This window comes from Cheilinus undulatus, linkage group 14, assembly GCF_018320785.1.
Source record: "Cheilinus undulatus linkage group 14, ASM1832078v1, whole genome shotgun sequence".
Lineage (NCBI taxonomy): Eukaryota > Metazoa > Chordata > Actinopteri > Labriformes > Labridae > Cheilinus > Cheilinus undulatus.
This window is the reverse complement of record NC_054878.1, coordinates 19,033,884-19,053,387: the sequence shown is the minus strand read 5'-3', so window position 1 is coordinate 19,053,387 and position 19,504 is coordinate 19,033,884. Positions and strand designations below refer to the sequence as shown.

Below are 19,504 nucleotides of genomic sequence, written 5' to 3'. Positions count from 1 at the left end.
AAATCCTGTATAATAGACCCAAATTGCTTATTATCCTCTCAGTTAATTGACTACCCTTGTATTTAAATGTCCAAAACATTAAAAAAAAAAACTAAATACAGTTATTTGATAGACTGCTACTTGTGACAAAAAAGCAGCAAATCCTCGTTTGTAAAGGCAGAAGCTGCTTTATGATCACTGCACTCCATATACAGCCGTACCTATAAATAAGACATCTGTCAAGACTATATATTTGAGGAACCATGTCTAAAAATAGTGAGCACCTGGCAATCAGAATGAACACCTATTAAAAGTATATTTCATCAGGGTTGGAATGACCCATTTTATTGTGGGCAGTTGAGATACATGGGTGTAAATATGAACAAAGGAAGTTAATGGTTGACGTCTGTACAGTACATTCTAACAAAGAAAGTGATGGTCTCGCAGTCCACTCAATGTACGCTTCAGATTCTTCAGCCGAGTAGGTTACTCATTCATCTGTGTAAAGTCAGTTCATAGAAAATATAAAGCAACTCATGACTAAAAGTTTAATTGGTTAACACTTTAAATCACACCTCTATCTATGTCTACGTAATTTCAATACAGCCATACAATACAAGTATACAAGGTTATTCTGTGGTTAGAGAAAAATACAACCGAGGGTATGGAAATGCAAACATACAGCTGTTTTTAAACTTTTGTATCATAGGTACAGTCTCATAATGCAGAAGGGGAGAAAATAATTATCACATTTTACTAAACATAGCCTGAGACAAGTGTACAATATGCACACTCAAGGAAAATAAAAGCTATGTGAGAAAATAAAACAACTAATAGATTGCTGCTTCTCTGCTCGTTCTGGTAAAAATAAGTCTCTGATGTTTGTCCGTGAGTTCCATCTCCTGGAAGCCGAGTGCCACTGGAGGAAACAAAGAAAGGGACTGTGTTGGTCTGGGCTTTGGGGAATAGTCACCATGTTCCTCATCTGGTATGACAGCAGAAGAAAGGGGACGAAGGAAAAGAGCTGAATTTCAGTGTTTTTAAAGTCTCTTAATCTGTCAGATTTTTTTTCTTATAAATCAGTAAGTCTTTTTTGATTCCAACTTCAAAAAGAGAACTCTGAAGCTATCTTTTCTTCTCTCTTTATGGTTTTTGATGCTGGTGGATGGGTTCTCATTGGTTATTTTTGGCTTTGGCGTGTGTGAGGATGTGAGACTTGAGGTTGGTCGACTGCGCAAACTTCTTATTGCAGCCGTCAAAGGGACAGACGTAGGGTCGGTCTCCAGTGTGGATCCGCACGTGTGTGCGCAGGTTGAAGTCCAGAGAAAACCTTTTCCCACAGCCTTCAAAGGTACACTGAAAGAGGAGAGAAGCAGAAGTCAGGATTCACATTTATTGTTACAGCATGAAATATGACTTCTGGCCTACAGCTGCTCCCCAAACAGAGATGTTTTTATTATAATGGACCAAACGCTTTCCTAACCTTCTTAAAGGTTAGTTAAATGTTAACAGGTCAGGCTAGATTGTTTTCTGCAATCAGTGCAATCCAGCTGAGCATTTATTTTAAGGATTATAAGTGCATCATAAACAAACTACACTACTCAAGTTTACGATAATATGTAAGATGCAATGTAAGAGCACAGTTTATGACTTTCTGACCCATGCTGGCATTACCAGGCTTAAAGAGGGGGTATTATACTTTTCCGGTTTTTAAAACATAAACATAAACATACATAAAGTCACAATGTTGGGTGCCCAAACTCCACATATGCAAATTTTCAAACCGCAAGATAAACGTATGCGGGCAGTAATCTTGGAATTAGCGCGTGAACTGATGAAAACAGTTCATTGAAAATCTCTCTGAGATTCTCCCGAGACGAGATTTTGATGGAGCAAACTGATGAGGTCATCGCAATAGGCTCTCCTGACTGGTTTGTCCGTGCTGCCAGCAAAGCGGAACAGACCGCCCCCACAAGGCTTTTTAGCCATAAGCCACTTAGCAACACAGTAATTAAACACTTACCAAACAGATACGTCCTGCTCTATCCTTCGCTGCTGCTGGTTTTCTTCTCTCTCTCTCTCTCTAAACTATCAGGGTCAGACTCCGGGTCTAACATGTATGGATGTATATCAAAATTCACCATATTTTACTCAGTCAGACTGGTTTATTCAAAGTTTACAACTACTAGCATAACAACATTAGCCACTTTGAAGGGGGCGGGCACAAAACATTGAGTCCTGCTGCTGGCCAGCCTCCGGAAAAGCAGCCAATCGGAGGACAGCAGGTCCGTGGAGCGAAGGGGTGTTAAAGAGACAGCAGCAAAAACAAAGCCTTTCAGACAGAGGTTAAAATAAGGGTTTTTCAGGACGCCAGTGTGAGAAACATGAGGAGTTTTTTGAGCTGTAAACCATGTAATGCTACTACATGGGTATCAGAGAGATGGTGTAAAGCCTTGAAAAAAGGCATAATACCCCCACTTTAACTAGTTTCAGCTAACTTTGGCCCCTTTTATTCACTGGGAGGGGTTGGGGAAGTTTTCCACAGCCAAAGGCCTCCAAAACACTGCAAAGTCTTTGATCATCCTCTTTTAAAGTTTAAGCAATCACTCCTTCATCGTGAACACATGAAAAATAAGGAGCCTAACAGGATTATTTCAGGACAACACCTCACAGCTATCTTGCATATTCCGAAGAAACATGGACGTAGTCTCTGTGATGTAGCTCATTGGTTTTTAAAGAAGTGTTTTGCAGCCTAATGATGGCCTCATCACATTGGAAGTGATGACTTAGGCATGTAGTCAACCAGAGAAAAACTTGGTCAACTGAAATTACACCTGAACACCAAACTGATCGATTGGTTGTTAGGGCAGCCTATTACCTCTAGATCAACCTAATCAGTGACAAAGTCCTCAAGTCTCAATTAACTTGGAAAAAAAGCTCAACAAGCTTTTATCAAGATAATAAATTATTTTTTCCCTCAATTGATCCATGTCCACAAGCCTATAGTCCAGGGTTCCCCAATTACTTTTCCCTGGGGGCCAAAATATTTCAAGGACAGCAAGCCGAGGGCCGGTCATGGATTATTTTTTTTGACACCATTAAAATTTCTTGGATGTTCGCATAGCCTGTATATATGTATGTATGTATGTGTGCATGTATGTAAATGTGTGTGTATATAAAGCCTATATAGATACATACAGGTATTGGTGGTTAATTATGCTAAATTTATCAGACTGGAATATTCATTATAAACATTCATTCAGCAGGACTGTTTTTGGCTTTAAAATGACAGCCTAATATCTACATTATCAGCTCTGACCCCCAGATTATGTCACCCGACATGAGATCAGTGCACAGCTTTCAGAGAGAAAGCAGGACCCTGTGGAGATATTTCCCTCACTGCTGCGCTATTACTGCTCAAAGAGCTATAAACCCTCACCTACTGAGTGAAAACTTGTTGAGCTACAACAGTCGTTTTTATGCATGTCCATTCTCTCTTGAGTCCCCCTGACATCCCTCCATGCATCATGAAGTGGCGCATATTCATGTGTAATTATGTCTTTTCGCGCTGCATCAAGACCAAAAATGAAATAAAATTAGATCGCATGTAAGTAAAATTTAGTTGGTATTAGTTTGGCATTACACATTTTTATAGTAAGTGATTATATCAGGCTGGAGATTGAACTAAATCACTCCAAAAGTGAGACAAGATGTCAGCATTTGTGGCTGACCGACTGTTACATGGGGAAAGTGTTTGCTATCATGAGAGCAGCTGTTTTGATCCCTCACAAAAATAGATGTTTGGTTTTAAAAGGCAGAAAACCTCTGACATTTGTTAAGGCCTGAGATGCAGAAAATTTGTCAGAGGCGTGGGCAGTGCTGGACTCCATGAGAGTCTGTGCAGCTGTGCACGGTGGTTCATCTTAAAAAAAGAAAATCAAAATTAAACAAAATAATAATTCTCCTTCAGTCTTAAAAATCATACAGTCTGTATCAGACTCTTTTTGGAAAGCATGTTTGCAGAGTTGAGGTAATGAAGCGTTGTGCTGTTGCCACTCTGCTGTGCGTCTTTTTACGATGTTCCTCCCTGCTCTAAAGACAGATCAATGTACCATATCCAACTCATTTAATGCATCATATTATGACCTTTCCTTGCTATAACTGTGGAAAGATCACGATAAATAAGTAAAAATTTGTCTTTTAAACACCAAAGAGGGTTAATATTGAAAATGAATATATTTTTTAAAATTTCTCTTTTTTCTTAAATGTCTCATGGGCCAGATGACACCTGATTGCGGGCCGGAAGTGGCCCGCAGGCTGCCATTTGGGGATGGCTGCTATAGTCTAACCGGCAATTTCCACATAGGACAACTGTGCCGCGCACCTAAGCGCCGTGGGTTTGGTCCGACCGGAGGCAAGCGACCTCGCTCACTGGAAGCGAGTGTAGAGCGCATGACATTGTGATGATTTGCAACCAGGAGTCCATGCATTGTGTTGTATTTTGAAAGAACCAGATACTCTACGCATGTGACTTCCTGTTCGGCGCTTTCGGATCGACGGGCATTGACACGGTTTGGCAGGGGCCGGCACTGAAAACAGACACGCAGTGTATCTCAAACAAAGCGGAGTGAAGTGGTGCTCCAGGCACGCGCCACTGCCAGTCTGAAGCGCCCAGCTGTGGAATTGATCTAATAGGCTAGAGAGGGAGCGATTTGCTTTGCAGCCTGATTCGCTGGCCGATCGTGGCGCAGGCACTGTATGTTGGAAATTGGAGGTAAGGATTTCCAAAAAAATAAACAGGCTTCTTAAACTACATATTATAAGAACTGGTCATCATGGTACAATAATTATATAGCATATTACTTAGAGTAACTGTTTTTTTCTTATTTCATGCAGAAAATAATCAGGCTTTCTGCATGCTTTTAAAAAAATCACATTTAAGTTTTTTAAGGAATTTAAGAGCTGAAACGAGAAAAAAATCCACTATTTGTACGGTCAAAAACAAGAGCCATGAGATTTCTCAGTTCACCAGACCAGGGCTGAATTTTCTGAACTGTTAATAACATGTCAAATAGTATTGGAGAAGTAATTTTTTGGTTATAAACACCAAAATGTGAGGATCTCTGGCACATTCAATGCCTCTATTCTATCGATCTACAGTATTTTGATATTTATCCTAATGCATTTTTGCAGGTTTGCTGAATTATTCTAAACAGTTAACCATTAAAGGGCAGAGTGGTACGTTTTTTTAATAAGGAAAGACCTGTTAAAATAAGGCTGATCGATCCAACATTGAATTATGGAAGATATTTATGGAAAAATTTGTGGAGGGAGATGATTATGACCATGCAAGGTTAGCTGGAAACAAAAGAAAGATTGATACGGACATGTCCAAGTCAAAGTGCCTTCTAAATTTTAAGACCTCTCACTGGTCGAATTCAGACTTTTAAGAATTTTTATAGCCTTAAATGTCTTTTCAAGGATCAACAGGCATCCTAATAAACACTAATTTGTCCCAGGTCCTCATGTGTAATTTACACACATAAATACTGTCCAGACAGCGTGCAACATGTATTTACCCAGGTGAACTAGTAATAAGTCTGCAAGTTGGGACACAAAGAAAAACTGAAGGGCCAGGAGGCATTGCTCTCTCCATAAAAACTGGTATGTGCTCTTTAATAAGATGTTAAAGTGACTTAATGAAATACATTTGCTGACCACAGTTAGGTAGGAAGAAGCAGTGACAGAACAGAGCAGCTCTTGCAGCAACACTTCTGCAGCAGCATCATCAATCCTGCTCTTCCCTAAACATCTACGTCGACATGTTTCCAAGATTTTAGAGCTTGACTGCTGTGAATTAAAATAAGGTCTGGTTTTTCTACATTTGTTGCTTTCGTCCTGCACATTTCCTCTTTCTTCAACTCACAAGATTTTGGTTGGATGAGAACTCAAAGAATCAAAGGACCAACCAATGGAGAGTGTTGGCCCCATGCACACCCCTCAAAATTCTAATCAATCCATAACAGATAGACAAATGGCTAAAACACACCTGCTGATAGTCACATACATTGTTGTGTGAATGTGCTTATAATTCTTGTGTGTGTGTATAATGTGTGTACATTTTTTCCCTAAATCCTAGCCTCAGTCTTACTGTAATGGGTTACTTATAAAAACCTGTATATATAAACTTGTCCTGTATTTACTAATACATAAAGGAACTATCAAGACCCAAACTATTTCTAACTGGGCTGTAAACACATTCATTTCTTTTGTAAAAATTTGCATTTAAATATGTGCGCTAATGGGGATTCCTTGGCTTTTGCGGCCACCCTTAAATAAAAACTCAAATATCAGTAGTGTTTTTAAACTTCTGCTTTGGATTCATTTTATAACACTAAAGTCTGATGCTTGGTAATTCCCCTTCTTAGACCACCTATCAGCTCAAACTGCAAAATACATCACAAAAATAACACTTCTCATCTAAGTAGCCTGCCAGGGTGCTGGATTTAGGCTTGAGGAGACAGACAGTAAACATTGGTTGACAAGATTCTACTTTAAAGTTTGGCGTCAGCTGGTAACATTTAAATGTCAGACACTTGCTGTTTCTTTCTGCAGGGGCAGAAAGCCTAACAGGTTTGGCAACAGTGTCAAATAGTGCAACGCTTGGCAAACAGTCAGTCTAAAAGCCATGATTAACATGTCAAAACAATAGACAACACATGAAATTTTGATTAAAACATGTTAGTAATTACTGAGAGCTATCAACTAATGACATTATTTGGAATAAAGTCGGAATGTGACTTAAAATGTTTTCAGCCAGTGAAACAGAGGACCTTCGATTAATGTCCAAACATAAAGTTTTAATGACTCCAGTAGTTGGTGGGTGATAAAACTGAACCTTGTAAGGGAGCATTTAATTATGATCCCATTCTCCTTGGCTTCAATTTGGCTTTAAATAGTCACAGGCTTATATGCTTCAGATGTAAAAATAGTGTGCATGTATCTATGCGTGTGGGAGTGTGATGTTCGCCCAGATGCCAACCTGGAAGGGTTTCTCCCCCGTGTGAACCAGTTGGTGACGCTTGAGTTTGGAGCTCTCGACGAAAGCCTTGCCGCACTCTGCGCAGACGTGCACACGAGGTCCGTGGGTGTGAAGATGTTTCCTCATGGCTGAGTTATCCCTGAACATCTTTGTGCAGCCCTGGGGACCAGAGTGAGCGCAGCATAGTGTTGACAAATGGCAAATAATGGGACAGTTCTTTGCAGCAGGATTGTAAACTAAAATGGTGCACCAAAAAGAGCATTTGTCTTCATGTTCACATATATAAAAGTTATCAAAGTGTCCTCCTCACTCTGCATATTTCCTTTCATCACATTTAAACTGAGAAATAATGAGAAATCTGCCTCTTTTCCTTGAGGTGATAGTGCACTATTAACAGCTTCACACTATAATGGAAGACAACTTATGGAGTCAACAAAAGCCTTTACATTAGCTAAACATGCAAAGGTCAGGTAAGGCCTGATTGCTCTTGTAAGTACTTGAAAATCAATACCTTCTTTGCTTTTAAATAACCTTTGCAGAAACTGTCGATTAGACCCACAACAACTAAGCAGCAATGTAAGACATTTAAACCAATCAGGAAGCAGGACCTTATATCTAAGCAAAGGGATGGTAAAATGCATACAGGAAAACATTGTCAAACTCACTTTGTGAGGGCAAGCTATTGTCCGAGGCGCATCGTCCTCTTTCACTTTCCTGGGCTTCATTCTGGTTGAAAAAAAAGACACGCCTGTTAGCAGTCGTTTAACAAGCCAAAATAAGACACTTGGACCCCCCTTACACAAGGCTGACTCATTTACTAGTTCTGACTTTAACACTACAAATGAATAACCAGTATTAGCACTGTTTGAGGGTGTCTGTCACAGCAGGAACAACTCTATTTAATATTTAATGACTGGACGACAGATCATCCTCAGGAACTGGAATAAATTTGTGGAATTTCCTCTCCAGAACTGGATGACTTAACTGGGCAAAATCACTGTATATGAAAGAATATCATATAGGATGCAGGACAGAACAGACAAGTATCTGATGAAGTTGGGTGTGTATCTTGATACTACCAACAGGCCAAAGTAAAGATCTGGTGGAGGAATTTTGGTTTGATGGATTTGGTAGGAAACAGGAAAAGCTGTCAGGTTATTACTTAATAACTTTTTTGTTAACTTGTATTTTAAGCTACCCCTACAGGTTACGGTGTTGTGGGGCGAAGGGGTTGCTGTAACAGACAATGTGATGTTTTCCATGTATTATGACTGATTCATTTATTACAAAATAAAACCCAAGAGGCAAGAAAATTCACCTCAAATGGTCACATGCTTGCAGAAAATAGACATGGTTCTGCATAGGCGTCATGACAATTGATTACAACAGGCTTTTTACTTCAAAGCAATACACAAAGAGGGTTTTTTGTTTTCTTCCTCCACCCTTAAGGCACAATTTGACACATTTGAAAAGCAGTGCTTTTGTATGATCAATTGCATTTTTTTTTTAAATAAAAAACATCATAATGAGGAGCAAAACAGTATTAAATTTTACTGTGAGGCTCTATGGACACAGCAATAGAAAATAGGGATGCATGTTTGATTTTTGCAGATATTTGATATGTTGATATGTCCCAGCTCACTTTAGAAAGTACTGATAGTTGCACACCTTTTTTTTTTATTATTATTATTTTTAAAGAACTCCCAAGTTTCTCTTAAAAAACGAGACACTGGGTCCGGAGGAGTGAGCAACAGGAAAGTAGAAAGTCTGGTAGTTTTATATTTTGGGCTTCAATCAAATTGTTCAGGGCTCTGATTGTGGGGCTTCTCTAACTGAATTAGTAACTTCACTCATGGTGCAAAGGTTTCTAACGCCCAAAGGCATGCTGGAAAAAGAATTTGAGTACAATGACTAAAATACTTGAATTGTTTAAGTGTAGTTAACTTAAAACTAAAAATGAGTTCTTTTGACCCAGAAAAATAAGAGTTAAAACTGATCTTTTCGATTTTTAAGTTAAAAACTCAATTTTTTTAACAACCTTTTACTGTTCAGTCTTACAGCGCAGTGAAAAAAAGTTCTAAATAGCCAATTTTTTATAACAAGTTTAGAGAGTTCTTTAGCTTTTATGGTCAAGGAGTAAAAGTAACTTGTTTATATTAAGTGTTTATAATAGATTACAAAACACTAAGTTAGTTCAACTCAGTATTTCTGAGTGAAAATGATGATAGTCTTTACAGTGTGCTGATACAATTTTTTAATTTTCTAGGCTAGAATCTGCTGATATTAATATAATACAATTTGCTGATATTAACTTTTAAGCTGACTGCACAATTCCAGTCTGTATCAAACTTGCAAGGGCTGGCGGCATTAATCCCAATTAATTAAGGTCCATAATTAGAGCATTCATTTTTTCCATCGCACAAGCATGTGATTTAAAATTTTATTTCAGTCAATTGTTGATTATGTTGCCTTTCAGTAGTCTCCCTGAAGCCACAGTGATGTAAAGTAAGCCCACCACTGTTGCTTAATGTCTCATTTCAGGTTAAAATACTAACAAGACAGCTCAGTGGACAAGTCAAAGCCATCTGCATCTTGTGTTGTCAAACATTTAACTTTTTACTCTCCACTTGTTTGTTTTAGTTTTATTAATTTTAAATGCACAACAGTGGATTGATAAAAATACAACAAAAATCAGGCGATTAATCATGGTTAACTACAGAAATACTTAGATATATACGGATTAAAGAATTTAATTGATAGCCCTGTAACTTACATTAAAAATATCAACCAAACCAGATAATTTTGACCCCAGACCATCTGCTGATTTTGTGGGATGTCAAAGCCTTCACTTACTGCATAATTAATTAGTCGTCCCCACAATTTGTGTCGTGCTTAGTAAACAGATGTGCATGCACATTAAAAAGCAGGATGCAGAGCCCAAGGCACACACTCACTCACCTGGCAAACTCAGCCAGCTGTTTGGGGTCTGAGAGGTCGATCCCCGGGATGCCACCAGGGGGCAGCTTCTTCCCTGTCATGTACTCTGAGTAATCTGGAGGAGAGTTCTCCCCGACGATCTGCTCCTCCACCACCGACTCATGGTCAATGTCTTTAGTGTCATCTAGGCACAAATTACAGAGACTGAACGGATAACATACTGGTGGTTCCCTTTCAACAAGTGAGGGGAGCAACAATATCAGCAGCTGCACTGGCCTTTAGGTTAAACTCGGAGTCAGATTAATGCTGCACAGTTACCTAGAAATTATATGATATACAGAAATAAAATAACATGCTTCCACATACAAGCAACTCTTTACTGCCTCTAAAGCTGCAGGACTTTCCTTATAACGTCATTACATGTATAAGGGAAGTCATACAAAAATTTGATGCTAATGACAAAACAAGCGGAGATAAAATACTAAAAGTTACAAAGTGCTACAAAATAAAAGACAGCTTTCAAATGTGTACTCTAAACTTCAATTTAGCCCACGTTTCGCAAGATTCAGATGCCAAACACTTTACAAAGCATGCGTTCGTCGCACTTGTGGGTGCAAAATCATAATAAGCAAACCTACCAAAAGTAATGGGCAGATGGGTCTAAAAATAGCACAGGGCAGCGACTGTATGTTATTAAACGAATTTAACCTGCACCCTTTCGGTAAAAACGGTATTAACCTACGTTATTTCATATGTCTGTCAAATAAAACACAACAATACGCTTGTTTTGGGTACGGTCTCTTAAGAAATGGTGGATTACCTGATCAATATTACCAGACATAGCAGTCAGTGCAGCCAGACTGCACAGAGCCGTTAGCTAGCCTGACGCAGACGCAGAGCTGTCTGGTGAATTTACATTACCACCAGCTACAACCAGAGCTAAATGCTAAGCGACTAATGCTTGGTTTAATTGTATTTAACCTGAAAATACTCCACTATTGTGACTTCATACACGTTCAGTAACCATCTACAACTATATATGAAAAAATTAAGCGGCATTTTGACACCGTTTATCGGCCTGTACATGTCCCAAGCTCCGCTGTCTATCTCCTGCTACAGCACCGCCGCCATCTCTGCCTGGCCGCGACTATCGCCATTTTTTCGGGGCCGCCGCCATACTTACTAGTCTCGGGGAATATGGCGGCGCCCAGCAACACCTAAAACATGGCCTCCCTTCAAAACAAAAACATTTCGCTATAACACAGAAGTGTTTGGCATCGAAATCTTGCATTATTTGTCGCTTTTCACGACGGTGCATCGGGCCACTCCAGGAACTAGTCTGGTGCAGCAGGACAACGCCCTGGCAACGAGGCCTCATGCACACTGCTAACAACAGACACGGCTGGGCTAACGTTACTTACCCGATGCCCACATTGTAACAGAAAATTCCCCCTCCAGTGTCTTTATTTGAACCTGCTTCTGTTCCCATTTTCGTCCACCAGCCTCCGCGCCGGTTAAATAGCTCTTTTTGCCCGCTTTTTTGCCACCAGTGCCGCCTCCCCGTTTCACCCGACCCACTGAGCTCTTCCCGGCCACAGTCACTAGAGTCTGTTCGATGTACTCGTCCTCCACTCCCGGAGCCGGTACCGGGATGAGGATCTGGTCCTCGAACCCGCTGCCCCCGTCCGTGTGCAGGTCCGAGTCATCCCCACCGACCACCTCCTCCCGGGTCTGTACTAGGATCACCTCCTGGTGGTGGTGAATCGAGCTGGGGTCGTCTGTAACCAGCGGTTGAAGCGCGATCATGGGCTGCCCGTCATCGTCATCATCCCCGCCGACAACCGTAGTCTCGATAGTCTCCACCGGTATCGTTTCCACCTCTATCTCGTGGAGCTCCACGATCTCGGCCGGCATCTCCGAGCCGTCTGTCTCAATGTACAGCGTATCTCCGGATGCCATGTTGAATTCCGCCAGCTTGCCTCTCTCATTCACGCCGTGTTGTGCTCCTTTTTGGACCTCACAAACACTCACACACCCCCTGCTCTGCTCCTGCCTCTGTCTGCGCTCCCTCTTCTTCGATAACAACTCTCTTCACTCCGTCCCACACCACTTCTCGTCGCCACTATACTCTTCGCTGCCCAAGTATCGCGAGACCGCTGTGAATCTAGTGATACCAGTGCTGCTGGTGGTACTGGTTGTACTAGGGGGTTCCCTGGATTATGTGACATTGAAAATTGTACATTTATCCCTTAAACACACAGAAACAACATGCATTTTGAAGATCAGACAGAAAATATAATTAACAAAATTTACTAGAGTCAACATCTGAACCAAGATGGCTTTATAAATTCTATTCTCACAGCCTGAGGACCACATTGTTACAAATTTTATGATCATCTCAACTATAGTACCTTATACCTTAATAAAAAAAAGGCAAACACACAGAATTTATCAAAATGTGTGCAATAACACATGAGTTTTAAAGAAAAAAAAATACAACCAATTTTGTTCATCAATTTCTTGCAAAGAACAAGACAAACAGTACGTCAAATACCCAAGATTATATACATCTATTCCTATATAATATTCTAATTTGTTCAAGGTGTTAGGCAATGTTGTTCAAGCTCTGTTAGGGATAACCTGGATAACTAAACTAGCGTTTCAAAGATCCAAAGATGCAAATGTTACCAGTTACCTCCAGAATTTCCCCTCTTAGGATCAATAAGTATTATAAAAAGTAGGTACAGTAAGTGGGCAGCCATGTGCAGGTTGGCATTTGTTCTTGACTGGCCCTGATGAAAACCAGAGAAGGTAGTAACATGAAGGAAAATTCTGAATATATTTTGCCATGTGAAATAAAGGTATTTTCATTCTGTGCATGTCCTAAAGTGTGCTTTGGATCGCTATTTTGAACTGAGCTGCAGTTGTATTGAAATGTCTGGCTTTTTTAAAATTCATACTCATGCTGTAAATTAAATTTCCCTGTTTCTAAATTATTGGAAAGGATGTTCAATGATTTTCTTTTCAGGGGTGAAAAGTAACTAATTACATTTACTCAAACTAGTGTAACTGAGTGTTTTTTAGGTACTTGTATTATTATCATTATTGTTTTTAATTTTGAAATATGTAAGTAAGTTTTAACCAGATAAACTGTACTTTTATTTGAGTACAGTATTGTTGTCTGTTGACTGTTCAGTAGCGCAGTGAGAGAATCATTCCACATCACATCAAACAGCCAAACTGGAGCATTGATATCTCTGGGTTAAATATTTCTCTGCTGATTAAGTGTGATTTTAACTCCATTCTGATTGAAAGGCTCTTTAGTTTTAGAGGTATTTGATTGTGCTAATCAACCAGTGTTAGTTCAACGATGTAAAGAGTCAATTGATCTAAGTTCCGCCCACGTCAATTTCAAATTTGGAAGGGTGTTTGGGCAGAGTTTCTCATCATGCCCTTGGGCAGATTGTTTACATGTGTTTTATATGTGTCTAGTAGTGTTTGGATGTTGCCTACAACTATCTCTGCTGGGGTTCTTTTGGTCATGTTTCTGCTGGATTGTTGTTTTTGATATGATACACAGTGAAGTTATCTACTGAGTAACAGTTTACCTATACAGTAGGTGTTCCTAAAGGATGCATGGTGCTATTCTTCATCAGTTTGCATTACCTGGCTGAGTTTCACTTTCTGCTTTGTTTCTGCCAGAGAAGACCCAGTACTTTTACATTTATTGATTTTAACCAGAGTATCTGTGCTTTTAGTGATGGGAATTCTGGCTCTTTCCAGTTACACCATCAAACATGAGTCCTTAATGCAAGGTGTGCCTGTGGTAGAGGATCAAACATCATTTCTACCAATCAATCAAATAACGAACAGACACACGCAATCTATCTACAAATGATAATGATAATAATAGTTTTAAAAATATAGAAAAAATGTCTCTCTAACGGGATCCGGCTCTTATCTTTTAAGTCAAAGAGTCAGCTCTTTGAACCAGCTCAATCACGAATGACCCATCACTAGTGCTTTTATTTGAATACAATACTTGTGTACTTTTTCCACGTCTGCTTTTTGAATATTTGGCTGTTTTGTTCCTCTCTGGGTGTAAAGAGTCTCAGCAAATATGCATTTTTTAACAACTAAAAGTAAGCTACCTACCTAAAGCTTCATGTTCATGCTCAGAATGTTATTCTGATGACTCAAATATAGCTTACTGTAGACATAGATGGGTGGCCAATTAAAGTAAAACACTGCTGCTGCACTGCTCTCTAGGGATCAACTTTCCAGGATGCGGCACCTGTAACCATGGCTCCATTGCTGGTTTCACAGCAAAAACCTGCCCTGACATCAATAACTGAACTTAAAGTTTCTAATGTTTTTTTCGGTCAAACTTACAGTAGTTCCTCATGTTATTGTGGACACCTCACAGTAGATTCATTGCATTTAGGTTCAGTAAAGATGCATGAAAACCAAATTTATTTTGTACTGTATATCACAACAACTTGAATCAGTGGTTCCATGGAAATACTGGGTGTAGGTGGACATTTAACTTAAGATGTAAACTGCGGGTCCAGAAAAGAGGCTGCATTAAATAGGGAACACACTACTCATCTGGCTGCACTGAGTTTTGTAATAATTGAAATAATGCATCCAAGAGATTGTTGTACATAAACTAATTCCTAAATTTACCAGTTTACCTGTTTAAGATAGTACATTTTGGCAGATTCTAACACTATCCTACATCGTGTGCAGCCCTTGAATAGCACAATAAGGTTACACAGAAGCAGCTCAGATGTTTCACACTTTCTCTCTGCTGTACCAGCTGTCAGCTCTGGCACCTATTAAATGAGCATAGGTTTTCATGTTGGAACAAACTAAAGAGAAACATTACAGTCGGAGGAAAAATGCAGCAGACAGGCAAGAAAACAACATCCACACAAACAAAAAGGAAAGAGACAGCCTCATTTATCCAAGACATTGTTCACAGTTTTATTTGAATTCATTTTAAACTTTGTGTTTCTTTTTTTTTGTTGTCAAACCAGGAAGCACTTGGTCATAAAAGGAGAGAATAAAATGAACAATACTTCATCATATCCTTGCAGCCAATAAACATTTTATTAACAACATGATCACAAATACTCTGGTGTATTATTTAATTTTTTTCTTGTTTTGTTTATAAGATTGTAAAATCCAAAGATTCCACCCTTTTTTTCAGGTAAGGACCTTTTTTTCCTGCCACATAGCTGAGTTGGTGAAAAGGGATAAAAAACTTTTTAAAAATCCAGGTTAGATGATGACAAAACATTTTTTGAATGCTCGTGTGAATGCATCCTTAAAAACAATCAATGAAAACAACCAATATAAAATACAAAAGGCTGACATAAAATGATGTGCAATAATAATGATCAACATTACTGTTACTACTATATTCTCATTATCATTCCCTCATTTTTACCATTGTACTCACTACACTACTACTACTCATATTAACAATACATCGACAATCATAAAAATGATAGGAATAATAATGAAAACGGTGGTAACAGTATAAAAAACAAATGTGAAAAAGCAAAACAAATAAAAATCATGTGAATTTTATCCGTTTTCCTTCCGGCCGAGGACAGAGGGGCGAAGTGGGTGAACAAACAGACAGAAAATGTTTAGAAATCAGAGGAATCAGTGCGAGAGAGAGCCCCGTTCATGTCCTTCTCTCCAAACAGACAAACCAACGTAACACAGACACGTCTGAGGTGTTACAGCAACGTTGTCGCGTTGCTTCAACACCGCAGCTGAACAGGATGAGTGGATGTCACAGTCTGGGCCTCTGGTCCTGATTTCTCCTTCTCTTCGTTGTCCTCCTCCTCCTCCTCAGGGCCACAGCAGCTGCTGCAGGGGCAATGGTTTCTCCTAAAGGTGGTTCATGTTGGGGAGTGGCTCTGAAAGATTATGTCGTGCTGACTCGACTGAGTTCATGTCTAATGGCTGGACACAAAGGTGAGAAAATACAACACAAGGATATTTTTATTAAAGATCTGACTGATGATATATCCTCATAACATAAAATAATACTGTATCTCCTCTGTGTTTACTTGTGATCTCAGGTGACAGAATTAAAGAGACACAATTGACCCTTTGCTCTCTGATTGTTCAGCTGACCCACCAATCAGAGAGCCCCCTCTCAGGGGACCTGCAAGTCCTCTCAGTGTGTTGCAGTGAAATTGTGACCCTAATTTTGTTATTTTATACATGGTTAAAAGAGGTGTCCCCGAGAGTAAATCAAAATATCCACAGCAAAAAATAAGGGGTAATTTTCATCTTATTCTCTAAACCACAGAGTCTTCATATCAGAATTGTGATGTTGTAAGGGTTATCTTGACTAAACTTGGCACTTAAAAAACTTTGGTCACAAGCTTAAGATGAGAAATATGTGTATGAAGCTTGCCTTTTAACTCAATGGAAAGGTGGAGGTTTTGATTAACTTGTTACACAAAATTACAAAGAAATTTCCAGTAGGTTGGCCCCTTTTTCTTTATTTTAATCTAATGGGCTACCCTTTCAAAGAAATCCCACGGTGTGATCCTACAGTGGTCCATCTTTGGAAACTGAAAAAAATAAACATGAAAGAAAATGCTGCATTCATCTTTTAAAATGTCATATGAATAACCCTATTAGCTATGAGGATTTAAAAAATGAATGAGCGTTCCTGTTCTGTAAATAGTTAGAGAGAATGTTTTCTAAATGATTGACTGCTGATGGGATTACCTGAAGCATTTTAGTCTCTTATCTATGGAGGTTATTATATAATGCTCTACCATATTAATCACATTAAACAGGTCACATTTCTCTTTCTTCTATAGAGTTAAATGTTATTTGTAATCAATTGTGACTAATGTCAGGCTTTATGATTTGTTTTTGTCCTCATCTCTAACATGTTTAAATCAGTATAGTGTAACATTTAAGCATTATCTGGATAAACTTGGTCTTAACTATTGTTAGTATAGTAATGTTTTCTTATCCTTATTATAGCATATGTAATATAATTTGTAATATACAGTATGTCTGATAAATGTGGTCCTGTGATTTTAATGTAGTATCTATTGAAACATCAGATTTACTTTGTCAAATATGATTTTTGGAAAAATAAATCAGTCTGTGCTGTTTCTTTTTTTTTAATTGATTGATTTTTGATTCTAAATGTGCCGCAGTCTATATGTTGCATCTTTTTGACTATTATGTTAAAACTGATTAATGATGATTTTGTAAAAGATTTTTGTGTATTTAAACTGGGCCTAACAGACAACATGACACCACTTCATTCCTCACATCTCTTCACAGTCTTTCTGTCCATTTTATAATTGCTCCCAAGATATTGCTGCTCACACATCAGTATCTTGGTATTCACCCAAATAACATTTCTGAAATGCTGAGCTCTTATGAGCCACTTTATGATCAAAGATTGCTTTCCCCAGTCTGGGGTCTGGAACCCTCAAGGGGGCACCAAAGATCTCAAGCTTTGTCTGCTCTGAGGTAGTCAAAATTAGATTTGCACATATTATTGAACTTGGGGTAAAACACATATAGCATGCTTAATAAAAAGGTTTTCTGATAGTAAAAACAAAACAAAACAAAAACGTATTTTTGATTACGGCATTATCAATGAAACAATTGAAACCAATGATGATTTTAACAGCAAGGTACCACTTATTTTTCCTGTGGGTCTTGGGAGGGCTCAGTAAAGTTTGCAGAATCATTGATTTCTTAAATTCACTTCTTTAAACTCACTTTTACAGACTCGCCCTTTTTCCAAAGATCTGCAGTTTTTCCTGAATCAATTATATTTCTATCAATATTTTATCCAGTGATTCTCAACTGGTTTGACCCATCACCACCTTCATATGAGGAATTGGGCCCCAAATTAAACAAAAAAAAATGTAACCACCCATATCTATTTAATGGAGAGTACTGCAGTTTGGATCTTGGCTGGAAACATGATTAAATAAAGAAACAAGACAAAAAAGTGTACAGAAAAGCATACATACACTTCATTTAACTTTGTTTTCTCAAGAGCGAATGGAAAGTTTGGCTATTTCTTGAGGAAATACCCAATTTTCTTGGGAAAAACAGCTTTTTATTCCAAGTAAAGAAGATTAATAAGGTAAAAATCTTCCGTAAATGACTGCAAGTTTGACAAAATGGAGGAAAATGCCCCCAACATCCCCAGCTTCATGAAGATTCTGTCCACTGACTTTACAGATGATGTCATCCTTTGAAGTCTATAAAAATTCCATCACTGCCTTTGAAGGTGATGTCAATAAAGTATCGATGTCTACAGTACATCATAAAGTTTTTGTCCCCCCTTTATTCCATACACATTCACGACCCACTAGAAACAGCTCCACGACCCACTCTTGGGTCCCGACCCACTACCTGAGAACCACTGTTTTAAGCTATCCTCAGTCTTTTTTCCGTCCTGCTCTGTCCTCCTCTGTGAATTTCAAATTTCTACTAATTCCACCTTTGATACATGTGTTTTGATCATTTTTATATTTTAATCTACTGTAATATAATTTCATCTCATAATTTTGGAAATTCTTCGGATCATTTGGTCATTTTTAATTCTTTTTACTTCATCGCATGTACTGCAGCTTTTTAAAGACCAATTTTTTCATATTTTATTTTTCCACATGCATTCATTGCATTTTGCTTATTGCTGTATTAGGATTTTGTAGACTATTCTCTGTTCGGCATGACTACTAATGCTAATGTAATCCTCCTCCTACCTGAGTTCCTGAGCTTGTTGTAAACTTCTAATTAAGAGGTGCTGTTTAACTAATGTTACTGTTATAATTGTAGTTTTTGTAATCATAATATGCCTTGATATATATACATATTCCATACATGTGTGTTTATAGTTGTATACCATAGTTGTATTCATGCCAATAACAGCATTATTTATTTTAATGTATTTTACGAATTTTTGTGAAGTAAAGTGATTTATTCATGTGACTTCAAAGTAACATTTGAATCATTTATATCAGTGTAATACAATGACTGGGATAGTTACGTAACACACTCTTAACAAATTGGTGATTAAATTGACTAGAATGATATCCCCCTTGGTATTCCTGTTTTTTAATCTGTGTCACATAATGCATTATTTATGTATCAATGATTTTAAATGCAGTTTGATTGGGTCATTGAGGCTTTGGGTTATGAATGTTTCATACACAGATTCTGGGACAATACTGCAACCTAGTGGTCACAGCTCTACATAACAGCCCATTTCCCATAATCCCACTGGTTTGATTTCCAATTAAATATTCATCAAGATAAATTAGGAGAGGCACAGTGTTTCTAAATGTCAACTGATTATCCCTCCTGAGTGTAAGACGATGAAATTAAACATACCATCAATGATTTCATCCTTCACTTTGTGCAATTCACGAAACACCTCTTCCAAGATTTCCTAATGACACACAAACAGACAACTTCAGTGCACACATTTCATGATTTACTGTATAAATCCTTGTCTGGAGCACGTTATGACTG

General features: G+C 38.4%; 2 protein-coding genes across 5 annotated transcripts in view; both read right to left on the bottom strand.

Annotated features, from left to right (window-relative positions):
* Positions 1–293: 293 nt before the first annotated feature.
* On the bottom strand, positions 294–12,081 carry yy1b (YY1 transcription factor b). 2 transcript variants are annotated; one of them, XM_041805601.1, is made up of 5 exons: positions 11,380–12,081; positions 9,980–10,142; positions 7,687–7,747; positions 7,022–7,180; positions 294–1,335 (listed from the first exon to the last, which is right to left on the bottom strand). In XM_041805601.1, the coding sequence occupies exons 1-5, from the start codon at positions 11,915–11,917 to the stop codon at positions 1,153–1,155; spliced, it is 1,104 nt and encodes a 367-aa protein (XP_041661535.1). In that variant the 5' UTR covers positions 11,918–12,081; the 3' UTR covers positions 294–1,152. The 2 variants fall into 2 exon arrangements, with proteins under 2 accessions (XP_041661535.1, XP_041661537.1); XM_041805603.1 differs by having other exon boundaries at positions 9,980–10,130; positions 11,380–12,079.
* A 2,914-nt stretch (positions 12,082–14,995) lies between these two features.
* The window catches only part of evlb (Enah/Vasp-like b), a 99,540-nt gene continuing 95,031 nt past the window's right edge, over positions 14,996–19,504 (bottom strand). For all 3 annotated transcript variants that reach the window (XM_041805696.1, XM_041805694.1, XM_041805695.1), the window contains exons 12-13: positions 19,364–19,421; positions 14,996–15,937 (exon numbers count right to left, since the gene is read on the bottom strand). In XM_041805696.1, the coding sequence (XP_041661630.1) occupies positions 15,900–15,937; positions 19,364–19,421 (96 nt within the window). In that variant the 3' untranslated portion in view covers positions 14,996–15,899. The remainder of the gene's footprint in view (positions 15,938–19,363; positions 19,422–19,504) is intronic.

Bases quoted from the DNA above. Each gene is read 5' to 3' on its own strand.
- yy1b (XM_041805601.1), bottom strand. From the start codon at position 11,917: ATGGCATCCGGAGATACGCTGTACATTGAGACAGACGGCTCGGAGATG. The intron at 10,143-11,379 runs GTAAGTAACGTT...ATTTGTGCCTAG, and splicing joins TGTTACAATGTGGGCATCGG to ATGACACTAAAGACATTGAC. The intron at 1,336-7,021 runs GTTGGCATCTGG...CTCCTCTTTCAG, and splicing joins CGGGGGAGAAACCCTTCCAG to TGTACCTTTGAAGGCTGTGG.